A 17244-nucleotide genomic window follows, 5' to 3' on the forward strand; every position below is an offset into this window, starting at 1 on the left:
GTCACATGGCAAGCCACTCCTATCCAGTCACATGATTGACAAGAAACTCCCACCTGGTCACACCCACAAAATAAGCCATGCCCACAGTGTGGAAGTAAATTTTTTTGTGGGCCTTCACTGTCTTCAACTATTTACATATACGGTGATACTTCGTCTTACAAACGCCTCATCATACAAACTTTTCGAGATACAAACCTGGGGTTTACGATTTTTTTGCCTCTTCTTACAAACTATTTTCACCTTACAAACCTACCGCGCCACTGGGATGCCCTGCCTCCGGACCTACGTTGCCAGCGAAGCACCCGTTTTTGCACTGCTGGGATTCCCCTGAGGCTCTCCTCCATGGGAAACTCCACCTCCGGACTTCTGGGTTTTTGCGATGCTGCAGGGCAATCCCAGCAGGGGAATCCCAGCATCGCAAAAACACAGAGGTCCGGAGGTGGGGTTTTGAGGACTTTGGTGTTTTTGTGATGCTGCGATTTCACTGATGTTCCCTTCGCTGGGAAACCCCAACTCCGGACTTCCATTGCCAGTGATTTCACTGATGTTCCCTTCGCTGGGAAACCCCAACTCCGGACTTCCGTTGCCAGTGAAGCGCTCATTTTTGCGATGCTGGGATGATGATGATGATGATGATGATGATGATGATGATGATGATTATTATTATTATTATTATTATTATTATTAATTGGATTTGTATGCCACCCCTCTCGGCAGACTCGGGGCGGCTAACAACAGGATTCCTCTGCTGGGATTCCCCTGCAGCATTGCAAAAACACAGAAGTCCGGAGGTGGGGTTTCCCATGGAGGGGAGCCTCAGGGGAATCCCAGCAGCACAAAAACAGGCACTTCAGCTGGCAAAAGGGGTGAATTTTGGGCTTGCACGCATTAATCGCTTTTCCATTGCTTCCTATGGGAAACATTTTTTCGTCTTACAAACCAATTAAGTTTGTAAGACAAGGTATCACTGTATAACTGACCATTATTGATATAGAGTAACCATTGACAGGAAACATTAGTCATACAATTAAGGAGCTTTGTCAGTCATTATGGTCTTGTGCTGAACCAAGAATTAGCTTGAATCTTCTCTGTGACAGGAGGGTATCAATCCGATTCAGTGGAGAAGTTTGAAGGGGAGAAAATGTCTCCAAATGATGGAGTTTTTCACTCCGATGTAGTGCTGTATTATTTATTTATTTTTTGTACTATCGAGGCTCTTAACGATTCTCATTAGCTGTGAACTCCTGTGGCGTTTCAGTGAGTTTAAAGAATTAGAGCTACACAGAGACATCTGCAGAGGAATAAAAAATCATGGTGGCAGCCAAGGTCGTACAATGAAAGACACACCTTGTTTTTATATATGGCAATGTGTAAACAAGGGACAAGGCTTTGATGGCCTTGTCTCGTGCCAAATCACCTTCATTGATTTGGCATGAGAATAAACTCTAAAGTCCAGTCAGAGCTGAAGAAGATTTGTGGATGAGAAGCAAAACCTCTTCAAAGAACCAGAAAGTCCAATTGCCTCTTGAAAAAGCACCTTTGGGACAACCATGACCTGGATGACCATAGACAAATAAACTTTAAAAGATGGGCTCTGGAATGATAGTTCCAGCCATTTTGCTATAAATCCTCAAAAAACCCATCTGCTAATTCTGCCATGAAAGTGCCTGCTAATTGTTTTCAGAGGACATTTCTATATGAAATGAACATTTAAATATGTTAAAGGGTTAAATAAGGTTCAGGAGATAAGTGTTTTTAAAAGGAAAGTGAAGGATGCTTGGCTGCATAGCTAGAGGTATAACAAGTAGGAAGAGGGAGATTGTGATCCCCTTATATAGAGCGCTGGTGAGACCACATTTGGAATACTGTGTTCAGTTCTGGAGACCTCACCTACAAAAAGATATTGACAAAATTGAATGGGTCCAAAGACGGGCTACAAGAATGGTGGAAGGTCTTAAGCATAAAATGTATCAGGAAAGACTTAATGGACTCAATCTGTATAGTCTGGAGGACAGAAGGAAAAGGGGGGACATGATCGTAACATTTAAATATGTTAAAGGGTTAAAGAAGGTTCAGGAGGGAAGTGTTTTTAATAGGAAAGTGAACACAAGAACAAGGGGACACAAACTGAGGTTAGTTGGGGGAGAGATTAGAAGTAACGTGGAAAATATTATTTTACTGAAAGAGTAGTAGATGCTTGGAACAAACTTCCAGCAGACGTGGTTGGTAAATCCACAGTAACTGAATTTAAACATGCCTGGGATAATCATATATCCATCCTAAGATAAAATACAGGAAATAGTATAAGGGCAGAATAGATGGACCAGGAGGTCTTTTTCTGCCGTCAATCTTCTATGTTTCTATGACACAATGAGCATGAATTAGATCATATCCAGGTATTATATGTCTATTACAACCATTTTAGCCACCACTTGAAATTGTGATGCATTGAAAAAAATAACTTATGACGGTCTTCGTACATATGACCATCACAGCACCCCTCACAGTCATGGGATCCAAATTTTATTGCTAGGCAATTTCCATGTATTTTTAATGTTTGCAGCATTGGAAAGTAATGTGGTCACAATTTACAATCTTGCCAGTTAGCTTTCAATAAGCAATGTCAATGAGGAAGCTGGATTTGCATAACAACCCAAAGATTCACTTGAAAACTGCAGTGATTCTCTTAACAATTGTTGTGGTGGTCGGGGAGTGTTGTAAAATTGGGTGCATTTAATTGGATGCCTTGCTTAGTAACAAAAATTATTGTCCCAATAGTGCATCAAAGACTACCAATATTCAAATTATGCATCCCAGAATATTCCTCAATAAACTCTGCTTTTTTAACTGATCCAAATAGGTTCAATAGCATTTCATTTTTTAAAAAGAAGCCAGCTCGAATGCATCTTCTTGAGGAACATATTCTAATTGTGGGTGTCTCAAATATGGTTCTGCATCAAGGAGCAGACATAATTGCGGTAGAAAAATGAAATGGGGATTAACATTTTAAATTATTGGTCAAAATAATATTCTTTTCGCTGGTTCGGTTTCTTGAGTTTTGGTAGATAATTTGATTCCTAAATAGAGAGGTTCTATTATGCAGTGCATGAACAAATACAAATATTCACAAGAAACACTATTAGCTTTGGGCTTTGATTAGGCCAAGGCAGAGCTAAGGCAGAGAACCTTAGATATATGACAGACAGCAAGAATGATAGACTTATCTGCCAAGATGGAGTTATCTTGGTAATCCGCTCATTAATTCCATTGCAGCTACATGTTTAAGTGAAATTTCTTTCACAAGACAGGAGAGCTATGCCAGTGTATTTTAATGCACTACCAACAGCTGTATTAGAATATATATTTTGGGATATCCCATAAAAAATATCGGCTTTGTCCAGGGCTCATCCCTTCTTACACAGTATTTTTATAAAGGTATCTGATATCTTTGATAGATCACAATATACATCCCCATTCATAATTAAATTTCCAGGCATTTCAATTCTTCTCATTTCTAAAAATCTATTGCCTGGTAATTCCACTAAATATCTTTAAATATTGTTATTCACCATGTTATCGAAGCTGAACTTAGTATTTATATTGTTTTACTGTGGCTTTTAGTTTTTAGCAATGTTATCAACCGTTTGTATACCTTTAGCCAGGGCTGGGCGGCAAGCAGGAGGGCGTGGAACACAGTTCCACTGGTGGAAATGAAGCTGTGTGTGCAGCTCCAGCTGACCGGTGGAAGTCACTTCCTTGATTACTAGTTTCGTGTTGGCTCTCTTCCCCCCCCCCCCCCGTTGCTGCTGAGCGTACCTCGCTTTTTTCCTCTTTCCTCCTTCCTGGCCTCTGATGAGCTTCCCTCTCTCCTGCCTGGCTCCCCTCCAGCCTCACACGGGCACCTCCCAAGGCTATGAAGGAGGAAAGAGGAAAAAAGCGGTTGGGAAGGTTGTAAGTCGAGGACTTAACAGTTCACTTGAACGATGATGATCATTCAAGCCACTCCCACCTGGTCACATGGCCAAGCAAGCCACTCCTACCCAGTCAGATGACCCTCAAGCCACACCCACAGAATAAGCCACACCCATTACTGCCTTTAGCCATAGTAATAATGAATCAGAACGCCTCATGAAAACAGCCTTTCTCTCAATCGAGATACAGTACAATGGAAGCAGATAACACTTGACTTCAATTTTTCTTATTATAAAGCCTTTTCCTCCCTTTTTCTTTCCTGATGCCTGTTTTGCTCTCCGAGAATTCTCTGAAATCTCACTAATGATGTTGAAAATGGCATACTTAGAGCTCAGCTGTATCTACCTCCATTGGTCATTTTTTAATTAATTATTTGAGCACATCCCTCCCCTCTAAATGCTGGAAACCTCATTTGATGATGATTTTTTGATCTGAGATTCAGGAAAGATTGGGAATCTGGCTTTCACAGAAGCATCTACTTCTATAATACCTGACAAAGGTTTTGCAAAGTGGCATTCAAGCCTAGTGTACTTCTTAAAACACATAAACTTTTTTTTTAAGTCTAGTTTTTTTTGTTGTTTAAGAAATTATAGAATTGTTTTTTTTTAAAAACAAACAAACAGGATTGCAATGCTATTAAAGAGAAAATTGATTTAAACCAAGAAAGACAGCCAGGTTTTGCTAGCTCTGTTTGAAATCAGTGCATTGCCAATTTTCTCCTATTTTTGCCATCTTTTTTTTGATGCTGGGGTGTGGGATGGGAGCTGTTAATGTAGCAGCAGAGTAATCCTTGTTTACCTACGTTGTGCACATGCAGAAATGTTTAGCTTGAGACTAAATGTGAATAACTATTCAGCCACACACAGATATACTAATTTGAATTAAAGTTTACTTTGAGAAATAACATATTCAGATAAACAGTCTAAAGTCATACACGTAATGTTCTGTCGGGCTCTCTGGTAGACTCCTCCCAAAAATTCACAGGTACAAATTTCAGACACACACACGTTTGAAAATTCAAAACAATGTTCTTTGTAATGAAAATTCACTTAAACTAAGCCCTCTTTTGGTATAGCAAAGAGCACTGTCTCCAAACAAACTGGTAATTTGTACAAGTCCCTTACCAGTTCTGTGCTACTTAGCTTGCAGCTATGAGGCAATTCACAGTCCTTCTTCTTTCACAAAGTGAAACACACTTTGCTGTGGTTTAATTTCAAAGCGGGGGAAAATCAGCACACAAAAAGTCAAAGTCAGTAAAGCAGTCACAAAACACAACGATCAGATAATCCTCCACAATGGCCAAACCCACATGCTGCTATTTATAGCAGCCTCACTAATTACCACAGCCCCACCCAACCACAGGTGGCCTCATTTTCTTTGATAATAATCTCTCAGTTGTTGTTGCCTATGCATCGCTCTCCGCATGCGTGGCTGTATCATTAACTCTTGTTCTGAATCCAAGGAGGAGCTAGATAATTGATCTCCTTCTGAGCTGTCTGCCCCACTCTCCTCCTCCCTGTCACTCGTGTCTTCTTGGTCAGAGGAGCCTTCATCAGCAGATTCCACCGGGGGAAAAACAGGCCTGCAGCATGTGGATGTCTCCCCCACATCCACAGTCCTTGGGGCAGGAGCTGGGCCAGAGCTAACCACAACACGTAATAAGTCAGAATAACAATCCAAATATTACCCGTACATAGTCTTTCTTACCAGTCATTTTTGTCATAATCAGCAAACAAAGATATCAAGCTTAAACACATTTTAGCTATAATATATAACTACAATACAGAGAGATTGCAGAGAAAATGCAGAGCAAACCTAACTGTGAGTAGTCATTAACAGTGAGTAGCCAGACAAAGAGAAACAGAGAGGGTGGCTCAGAGAAACAAGCCACAAATTCTAGTTCCCTCTTGTGGCAGTCTGCAATACCTGCAGCCAATATATTGCCTACCCAACGGTTACGGACAGAGTCCTAACAGGAGCTCTTAATGATTTTAATTGTTATTACCATTTTATATTCTCAATGGGATACTTTTGGGTGCTTTTAACTGTAGACATTCTGCTTTCAATGCTGTTTTTTTCACTTGCCACTTTGAGATGTTTAGTGGTGAGAGTGAAATTAATCAAAGATTTGGCCAGATTCTTCTCCTAGACTGAGTAATAAGTCAGAGAAAAAAAGGACATAGATGAAGCAAAAAAGAAAGTGTCCCTCCTCCCATGCCCCCCCCCCCTGAAAACCCTCCATTTTGTCTTATAATTATGGCTCAGGTTACAAAGCTTAAACAAGGGTCCAGTGATTTTCTTAAACCTATAGTTAATGAGGCAAAGGAAGACCCAAAATCATCTGGGAGTGAGCTGTTTTGATCTATTGTGACAGCTTTTCCCCACTTCAAACTATATCCTAGTTTCACATTTAGAATATTTCTCTTGTTCCTCATCTATCATTTTTTAATTTATGGCTTACTTATAGATACTTTAAGAGATCTGACATCTCATCCCCCCTCCCAATGCTATTTCTCCATAACTCATTTTGGAATCACAAAAAAAGCAAGAATTCAAAATGCCATATGCATTACTATGATGGTACCCTTTATTGATAGGAGAGGATAATATGCATAATTTCTAGGGTTTAAAAATATTATGCTATAGCTGTCATTTCAGAATCTGTTCATGGTAACCAAGGCAACACGACTCTAAAATTGGATGGATGGACAAAGTATGGGAAGAGATTCCACTAAAAACAACAACAACAATATATAAGGCATAAAATAAGTAGGTGCATCTCTTAAAGAAGGCAAAATAAGAGGTTTCTTTAGCTCCTGGATTTCAGATTACTGAAATCCAGAAGCTCCTGTATTTTTCAGTATAAGAAGCACCTTAGTTTTTTTGTGGAGGAAAATAGGGAGCAAAAATCTGCCTACCAGGTATTTGTCTGGCTAGCGTCCTTAGTCTGATCAGCTTCAACACATTATTTTATCCCCTGGTTAGGGCTTTAAAAAAAAACCTTATTTGGAGACAGTAACAATGAAAGAGCCTGCAATCTGGTAACATTTGTTTGTTTGTTTCTTTGTTTGTTTGTTTGTCCAATACATAAATACATAGGAAGAAAAATAGACATGTGATAATATAAAAGAGGGTGAAAGTGAACTTAGGGGAGAGGATATATGAAAGGAAGAGAATATATAAAATAGGTGGAAGAACGGAAAGACAATTGGACAGGGGACGAAAGGCACACCGGTGCACTTATGTACACCCCTTACTGGCCTCTTAGGAACCTGGAGAGGTTAATCGTGGAGAGTCTAAGGGAGAAGTGTTGGGGGTTGGGGGTTGACACAATTGAGTCCGGTAATGAGTTCCACACTTCGATAACTCGATTGTTGAAATCATATTTTTTACAGTCAAGTTTGGCGCGGTTCGTATTGAGTTTGAATCTGTTGCGTGCTCTTGTGTTATTGCGGTTGAAGCTGAAGTAGTCATTGACTGGTAGGACATTGCAGCATATGATCTTGTGGCAATACTCAGATCATGTTTTAGGCGTTGTAGTTCTAGGCTTTCTAGGCCCAGAATTGTTAGTCTATTTTCGTAGGATATTCTGCTTCGAGTGGAGGCTCTTCTGGTGAAATATCTTTGGACATTTTCAAGGATGTTGATGTCTGAGATGTGGTATGGGTTCCAGACAGATGAACTGTATTCAAGGATGGGTCTGGCAAAAGTTTTGTAGGCTCTTGTGAGTAGAGTGAGGTTGCCTGAGCAGAAGCTGCGTAGGATCAGGTTAACAACTGTAGAGGCTTTTTGGCGATATTGTTGCAGTGGGCTTTAGCACTTAGGTCATTCGATATTAGTATTCCAAGGTCCTTTACAGAATGTGGGTTAGCAGTGAGAGATTGTTTATTCAGTTCGTATGTGCGGTTAGGATTCTTTTTGCCAATGTGGAGGGTAGAGCATTTGTTGGTTGATATTTGAAGTTGCCAGGTGTTAGACCAGTCTGAGACAAAGTCCAGGTCTTTTTGGAGAGTGAGTGTGTTATCAGTGGTGTTGAAAAGTTTCACATCATCGGCAAAAAGAACACAGTTGCTTTCGATATGTCACAGAGATCGTTGATGTAGAGAATGAAGAGAGTAGGACCTAGTACGCTTCCCTGGGGAATGCCGCATGTTAGCATTTTGTTAGGGCTGTAAAGAAATTTATTTGGAACAAGTAGAGCAATGAAAGAAAAAAATGCCTGCAAAGACTTAGGCCTGGAAATATATTTTTAGAGAGAGTAACTGTGAAAAAGCCAGCAAGCCAATAAGAGCTGGGAAGATCCGTAGCACCTCTTTAGGGCTGGACAAAACGCTTTGAAAAAGCTACATTCAGAATATAAGATGCACCCAAATTTTCAGCCTCTTTTAGGGAGGAAAAAGGTGCATCTTATACTCTGAAAAATACGGTACTTCTAAGAATGTTTTAAGAACACCCAGCTAACATATATTTGTTTCTGTTCCTGCTATTAGTGTCAGGCCAAAACCTCTAACTGCACATAATGATTTTCATTCTCACCTGTAATTTCCACATATTTGGCAAATGTTTTAAATCTCTCTCTGTGTGACCATTTTCTGTTATCTAGCAAATAGATAAATTCATTGGAAATGCTTGGAAATAAAGTATTCAAATTTTACACTTTTACCCACCAGGAAGCTAGCAAAATGTTGTTTAATCCATAATTTTAATAACAAACTGAGACATTAAACCATCTCAAAGCGGCTGACCCTGCTGCAGTTGGCATTATCACAACATTTTCAAATTCGATTTGTTGCACATCCCATTATCTTGTGAGTATTGACCTTTTTCAAGTGTCTTGAACTCCACCTGCTCTATTCCCAAATGTTCCATTGTTGAAGATCGGAAGGGGGCTTGCAAAAGCACTTGGCTAGATTTATACCAAAGCTTTCCCAAGAGACAGGTGTGTTCTGCTGAAGAATAACCTACACTACCTTCTTGATCAACTTTAAACGGCTGGAAAGGAAGTGGTGCCCTTGACTCTGTACCTCCTATTTAAATTTATTTATTAATTTATTTAGGTTTATATGCTGCCCTACTCCCAGAGGACTCTGGGCAGCTCACAACCAAAATTTAAATTATTTCTGGAGATCTAACTTCTGAACAAATCTCTATAGGTAGATTTTCCCTCTTTCTTTTATGTATGATCTTATCTTCAAACTATCTTAACTAAACTAACTCACCTACAAAAAGATATTGATAAAATTGAATGGATCCAAAGACGGGCTACAAAAATTTATTGATTTTATTTATTTATTAGATTTATATGCCGCCCCTCTCCAAAGACTCAGGGCGGCTAACAACAATATAAAAAGGCAATGTAAACAAATCTAATATTAAAAGCAATCTAAAAAACCCCAATTTAAAGAACCACTCATACACACAAGCATACCATGTATAAATTCTACAAGCCTAGGGGGGAGGGAAATTTCAATTCCCCCATGCCTGACGACAGAGGTGGGTTTTAAGGAGCTTGTGAAAGGCAAGGAGGGTGGGGGCAACTCTGATATCTGGGGGGAGCTGGTTCCAGAGGGTCGGGGCCGCTACAGAGAAGGCTCTTCTCCTGGGTCCCGCCAAACAACATTGCTTTGTCGACGGGACCCAGAGAAGGCCAACTCTGTGGGACCTAACCGGTCGCTGGTGGAAGGTCTTAAGCATAAAACGTATCAGGAAAGACTTAATGAACTCAATCTGTATAGTCTGGAGGACAGAAGGAAAAGGGGGGGGGGGACATGATCAAAACATTTAAATATGTTAAAGGGTTAAATAAGGTTCAGGAGGGAAGTATTTAGGAAAGTGAACACAAGAACAAGGGGGCACAATCTGAGTTTAGTTGGGGGAAAGATCAGAAGCAACGTGATAAAATATTATTTTACTGAAAGAGTAGTAGATGCTTGAAACAAATTTCCAGCAGACGTGGTTGGTAAATCCACAGGAACTGAATTTAAACATGCCTGGGATAAACTTATATCCATCCTAAGATAAAATACAGGAAATAGTATAAGGGCAGACTAGATGGACCATGAGGTCTTTTTCTGCCATCAATCTTCTATGTTTCTATGTTTCTAATTATAATCCCATATATTCCTGAGAGTTTATGGTTTAAGGAGCAATCTAACAACTTAATCTTTTGAAGGTTTCTTGTTGTTGGGTGCTTTTTACAATTCATGCATAGAGAAGTTTGTCAATTAATATTTTTGTTTCCTGATCAATAATTCCTCAATTATGAAGAAAATAAAGGGAAGGTTTTCCTATTCGGCGAAGAACTGCTATTATATACCAGCATAATGATCAATCCCATTTTTTTTTTCAAAGAAAGATCTTTCTTTACTGGATTACTAAATTTCAGGTTATTTACTGTAGCAGAGCAGCTTTTGAATTATTCTTGCCTTTTGTCAGAGAGCCCTCTACTGACCCAAAATGTATTCTATGAGATCCAATGTTTTCTTAAAGTGTCTTTTTAAACCTAATGGTGAATGTGATTTCACCGAAACGTCGCATAAACATGCAAAATATTACACAGGGCAAAACCCGAACTCAGAACAATCTACATATATATATATATATATATATATATATATATATATATATATATATATATATATATGTAATAATTAATCATATTGTTTAAAAAAACTGGTGAAATCAAAGGACCGTGTAATGTTATAAATAGATTTTCAGAAATGCATTTTCTTCAATGCTAACTAAAAATCCCTCCACATTTTTTTCTCTTATTGATTTAGCTATATATTTTCCTTGTTTGTCCTTTATCTAATTAGTGTGTAGGTATCCCGTGACTCTTTTATTCCTGTCTTCTACTCACTGGGCTGGTTGTACATCCATATGTTTACTGAAGAACAGGAAAAATACAGCCTGGAGATAAAACGATGAAATGGCGGAGAATAACTAAATTCAAATAAGAAAGAATAATCAACTGATAATAGATTCTCCATCTGCAGCAGGCTCACCTCTATGAACACATGCTGGAAATAAATGAGAGAGTCACCTGTTTTGAAGGGAGGAAAAAGATTTCACTAATTAATTTATCACTTCTTATTGGATTAGATTAAACTAGACTAGGCAAATACTGCAGGCTACCTCTGATGACCATTGGCTGTCAGACGTTTGGCCGATCAAATCTCATCAGGCTCAAGGTTGACTCAGCCTTCCATCCTTCCGTGGTCGGTAAAATGAGGACCCAGATTGTTGGGGAAAACCACTTTCTCCAACAAAAACAATGTTTTAACTTATGCCTAAATATCTATGAAGATTCTCCATCATCCAGGTCATGATTGAAGAAACTTCTTGGATGAAAACTGAAATGTCTTCAAGAAAAACCAAAGAAAGTCCAGTTGTCTTTTGAAGAAGCATTTTTGGGATACCTCAACCCTAAATTTCATAAAGCCACTAGCATATGGCTCAGGAAACTATGTTCCAAAGATGGGGTGCCATTGTTAAAAAATACTTGATATTACATCACTGCTTACCTATTGTCAACAAAATTTGCAAGAGGACAGTCTCTCATTATATTAAGAGCCGCCCCGAGTCTATGAATAATAATAATAATAATGTTCATTTCTTTTATCTTATCCACCTTTTCAATAAGCTGCACATTTTGAATCCCTGCCAATGAACAGTCAATGTATCCCACTTCTCAAAAATCAAAATTACAACCTCTTTTACCTTCCATTCTTCCAATCTTTTGGAGACATACTAATTTCTCAATATCAAATATGTCAGACCCAGATTTTCAACATACGGCTGAATTAATAAGTAACAATCTCCACTGATAGCTTTGAAGACGAAAGTTCTAAACTCCCTTATCCAACTATCTATGCAGGCTGTGTTGGGAAAAAAATCACTCAATAAATGTCAACAAATGGAGAGAATTCAAACCCTTGTTGAGTTCCCAAAGGAAGTTTACAATGAATCACTGGTCTCTGATAACTGGAGCATGACCAAGCGCCTCAGTGTGACATACTGTAGATCTTCTACATAATATTAATCAAAGACTGTTGAAACATGTACACCTATAGCAAGATCCTAAAAGAATTACAAGCTGTACAACTACAATAGAGGAGGAACGGATATCCTTTAAAATATGGACAGGGAGTCATTGCTCACGGTCGCTCATGCCCTCATCATCTCGAGATTCGACAACTGCAACGCTCTCTACATGGGGATACCTCTGAAAAGTGTTCGGAAACTTCAGATCATGCAAAATGCGGCTGCAAGAGCTATTGTGGGGCTTCTGAGATTCGCCCACGTCTCGGCAACACTCTGCAGCCTGAACTGCAGTTTCCAGTCATAATTCAAAGTGTTGGTAATGACCTATAAATCCCTACATGGCATCAGGCCAGAATACCTTCAGGACCGTCTTCTGCCGCACGAATCCCAGCACCCGATAAGGTCCCACAGAGTCGGCCTGCTCTGGGTCCCGTCGACTAAGCAATGTGGTCTGGCCGGACCCAGGGGAAGAGCCTTCTCTGTGGCAGCCCCGGCCCTCTGGAATCAACTCCCCCCAGATATTAGAACTGCCCCCACCCTCCTTGCCTTTTGTAAGCTACTCAAAACCCACCTCTGTCACCAGGCATGGGGTAACTGAGTTGCCCCTAGGCTATGCTAAGGCTATGGTAGAATTGTGTATGGTCTGTTTGAGTGTATGGTTTATTTTTAAATAATGGGTTTTTAATGTGTTTTAACATATTGGATTTGTGACATGGTATTTTTGTTGTGCCCTGCTCCGTGTCCTCAGAGAGGGGCTGCATACAAATCTAACAAATAATAATAAATAATGATGCAAACTATCGCTGCATCCTTTGAAACACTCAAATGCATTATGATGTGCAGGAAACATTGAGAAGTTAATTGTTATTCCAACACAATAACCTTGGATTAGTTATAGAAAGAGTAAAAGAGATAAGAAGGTAACCACCTTTTCGAGTCTGATATTTTTCCCAAATGACACCCATTCTTTTTAAAGGAATGCAGAATAATCGACAAGATATCTGTAAATTAAGTAACCTAGAGGGATTTGACAGCATTGACAACACGGTGGGGAAAAAAACTGCACTATTGATCATCTGTCCATGTGCCACCTCTATGTTGGTTGAGGCAGGCAGGATTCCCCTGGGTACCATTTGTTGGGGGTCAAGGGAAATGGAGGGTCTTGCCTTCTCTTTCTGCTCAAGATCCCATGTACAATTGGTGGGCCACTGTGTGACACAGAATGCTGGACTCGATGGAATTTGGCCTGATTCAGTATGGCTCTTTTTATGTTCTTATGTTCTTATGTATAAGGGTCTCGTAAAAACATAAACCCTTATACATAAGCAGTGTGGTCGGGCAGTAGGAAAAGCAAGTAGGATGCTTGGCTGCATAGCTAGAGGTATAACAAGCAGGAAGAGGGAGATTGTGATCCCCTTATACAGAGTGCTGGTGAGACCACATTTGGAATACTGTGTTCAGTTCTGGAGACCTCACCTACAAAAAGATATTGACAAAATTGAACGGGTCCAAAGACGGGCTACAAGAATGGTGGAAGGTCTTAAGCATAAAACGTATCAGGAAAGACTTAATGAACTTAATCTGTATAGTCTGGAGGACAGAAGGAAAAGGGGGGGACATGATCGAAACATTTAAATATATTAAAGGGTTAAATAAGGTTCAGGAGGGAAGTGTTTTTAATAGGAAAGTGAACACAAGAACAAGGGGACACAATCTGAGGTTAGTTGGGGGAAAGATCAAAAGCAACGTGAGAAAATATTATTTCACTGAAAGAGTAGTAGATCCTTGGAACAAACTTCCAGTAGATGTGGTTGGTAAATCCACAGTAACTGAATTTAAAAATGCCTGGGATAAACATATATCCATTGTAAGATAAAATACGGGAAATAGTATAAATGCAGACTAGATGGACCATGAGGTCTTTTTCTGCCGTCAGTCTTCTATGTTTCTATGTTTCTAGATTGCTTAATAGTCCAGAAATTCTCTGGGCTGCTTGCTTGGGTGTCTGCATGGATGCAGGAACATTATGTTTTTCTCCCATTGAAATCAATGGGCCCTTTATAACCTTAGCCATTCCCTTCATTTGAAAAGTGAAGCTGTGCAGGCCATTTAATCTGGTCTTGCTATTCCAGATGAAGCATCCATCATTAAAGCCGAAGTGCTTATCTGCTAGTCCAGATGTCTTAATGGGAACAACACTTATTTAGGGTCTCAGTGTTTGATGGAAAGTACCCAGTGGATTACGTTAGAATGCACCCGAGTGTCTGATTCTTTTTCTTTTCTTTCTCTTTCCAGTTGACAGGAGAAGCAATTTTGCAAATTGCTAGCAAACCAGTTCTGCCTTTTAATGCCCTGGATATTGCATTGGAGGTTCAGAAGAATCTGCAAGGTAATTTCTGCCGCGGTCTAAGGAATTTCGGCAAATGTAATGCTTTCCCTCTGCTTCAGATGGCAAGTTCCTGCTCCCCTCTGCTGTAAACAAACAATGTGTGCCTATTTTATTAATCCCAATATTTATTTTATTTTATCTTTTTTTAGCTGTGTGCCTTGATGGTAAATGAAGTATCATTTTTTTTAGCAAACTTATTAGAAACATAAATGGTTTATACAGACACAGTTAAGCAATAATTATTGTAAACATTTCAGCGAATGATAAATACCATTTTAAGGGCTGCAGGCAGCCCCCTCCCCTTCCATACAGGGAAGCCAGCAAATAGGAAGAAAAAGAAAACGAGGCATTGAACTCCATGGTTCTTGAAGGCTGTGTAATTTTCCCCGTTTGAAAACTGGCCATGTTGCTTATTTATTGCAGCAGGTCAAATTGGCAGCACATCAGTCCAGCTCGCCTCTCTTCTCACAGCCACTAGGAAGCAGGATAATTTAATGCCAAATAATTTCCCCGACTTGATTTACCGTCCCCTTCTTGAAAGCTCTGTGTTAGAAATGAATGACCTTGATCTGGGTATTAGGATGAGAAAGCGATGAAAATGGGAAGACCTTTTCCTCCTCAAGGAAACCAAATAGAGGCCCAAGGCCCAGAATAATACAACTCTCTCTGTTTGTGTTTGTGTTTGTGTTTGTGTGTGTGTGTGTGTGTTTTCAGAGTGCTGGACAGGAGCTTTGGAAATAAATCCAAACTTCACACTGAGAGCTACCAATTGTGTGACAAAAATCCAGTTGGCTCCTAGAAGGAAGACTCCCATCTAGAAATTGTTCAGAGTTTTGCAATGCAGATATTGCAAGTCTAATTTAACAATCTTAGGCTTACCGTTCAACACTTCATTGCCATGGGGTTAAACAAAGTTAACCAAGTGACAAAGGTAACCACTCTAACCACTGCACCACCGAGACTAACTTGAGTTAGTGGCGCAGTGGTTAGAGTGTGGTACTGCAAGCTACTTCTGCTGATCAGCGGCTGCCAGCAACTTGTCAGATCAAAGAAATAAAAGGGCTAAAAATAAGGAAGGAGGAATACAGGGTGTGTTCCAAAAGTAATGCAATTGAATTTCCTGTGCTGCTCCTATTGGTCAGAGTGGGACCGGAGCACTTGGAGTAGGTGGGGGGGACACTAAGTTTTGCTGCGAAACTGGTCTCAGTGCTCTCCAAGCTGTGGAAGTGGCAGGACATCAGTTATTGTAAACCTCTGTGTGCCGACCGAGTCACGAAAAAAATGGAATCGGAAATTTCAAGTGAACTTTTGCAACATATAGAAATTGAACCTGATTATTTGGACAATGTCATCACTGGGTTTTTGAATACGACCCAGAAAGAAAACGCCAAAGTTCTGAGTGGCACCAGTCCCCCAAGCCCAAAAAGGCAAGAATGAGCAAATGAAAAGTGAAAACAATGCTCATTGTCTTTTTTTGACAGTAAAGAGTGGTCCATAAGGAGTTTGTTCCTCAAGGACAGACAGTTAACGCTGCCTACTACATGGATGTGCTGGAAAGACTCCAAAAAAGCATCATCAGGATGAGAAAAGACATCTCCGCTACCTGGCAACTCCATCATGACGACGCGCCTTGCCACAATGTGCTACGAATCTGCGAGTTCTTGGCCAAACACCAGGTGCCAATGCTGCACCACCCACCCATACTCCTGACCTTGCCCCAGCAGACTTCTTTTTGTTCCCTTGGATTAAGGCAGCCCTGAAAGGAGCCCATTTTTCATCCATAGAAGAGATCCAATCAGCTGTGACAAAGACCATGCAAGAGGTCCCTGAAGACACTTTCCAGGGCGCATACCGGTCATGGCAGAGTCGCTGGAAAAAAATGTTTACAGGCCCAAGGACAGTACTTTGAAGAATTTTAAGTGTGCAAATCTGTTCAACCTGGGTGAAAACCCTCTTAGCAGTAGCGACTGCGAAAGAGACCTCGGAGACTTGGTTTGACAATCAACTAAACATGAGCCAACAATGTGCAGCAGCAGCTAAAAACGCCAACACAATCCTAAGCTGCATCAACAGGGGAATACACTCCAAGACCAGGGAAGTCTTAATACCAGTCTTCTACGCCCTGGTCTGACTACACCTGGAGTACTGTGTTCAGTTCTGGTCACCACACTTCAAAAGAGACATTGAAACTCTGGAGAAGGTGCAAAAAAGAGCAACCAAGATGATTAAGGGATTGGAAACCAAGACTTACGAAGAGAGACTGAGGGTACTGGGCATGGATAGCCTAGAGAAAAGGAGGGCCAGAGCGGACATGATAGCAGTCTACAAAAGTATACGAGGGGATGTCACAGAGAGGAGGGGATCACTTTATTCTTCAGGGCACCAGAGGGCCGGACAAGGAACAACAGCTGGAAGCTGACCAAGGAGAGATTCAACATGGAGATAAGGAGGAACTTCCTGATGGTTAGAGCGATCAACCAATGGAACAACCTACCAGAGGAAGTTGTGAACTCCAACACTCTGGACATTTTTAAGAGAAGATTGAACTGCCACTTGACTGGTGTACTATAGGGTTCCTGCTTGGGCAGGGGGTTGAACTCGATGGCCTTCATGGTCCCTTTCAACTCTAACAATAAATAAATTACTTTAAAAAATAATAATTGCATTACTTTTGGAATGCACCATGTATAAAGTGCAGGCTTTTGATGATGACATGGCATTTATTTTGGAAGATCCACTGAAGATAAGTCCACTTTTAATTTGGAGAGATTGAGAAATTTGGAAAGGTTGTGAGGCTGTTGTATTGTTTTGACTAGCTACCAACCCTGGATCTGGGTTCC

The 17244-nt window shown here is 40.2% G+C and overlaps 1 protein-coding gene across 1 annotated transcript in view; it reads left to right on the top strand.

Annotated features, from left to right (window-relative positions):
* The window catches only part of NAALADL2 (N-acetylated alpha-linked acidic dipeptidase like 2), a 716175-nt gene that overhangs the window by 648299 nt on the left and 50632 nt on the right, over positions 1-17244 (top strand). Inside the window, exon 12 of the mRNA XM_070753658.1 lies at positions 14311-14404. Within this exon, the coding sequence (XP_070609759.1) occupies positions 14311-14404 (94 nt within the window). The remainder of the gene's footprint in view (positions 1-14310; positions 14405-17244) is intronic.

The sequence above is a fragment of the Erythrolamprus reginae genome, chromosome 5 (assembly GCF_031021105.1).
Source record: "Erythrolamprus reginae isolate rEryReg1 chromosome 5, rEryReg1.hap1, whole genome shotgun sequence".
In the NCBI taxonomy this organism is placed as follows: domain Eukaryota; kingdom Metazoa; phylum Chordata; class Lepidosauria; order Squamata; family Dipsadidae; genus Erythrolamprus; species Erythrolamprus reginae.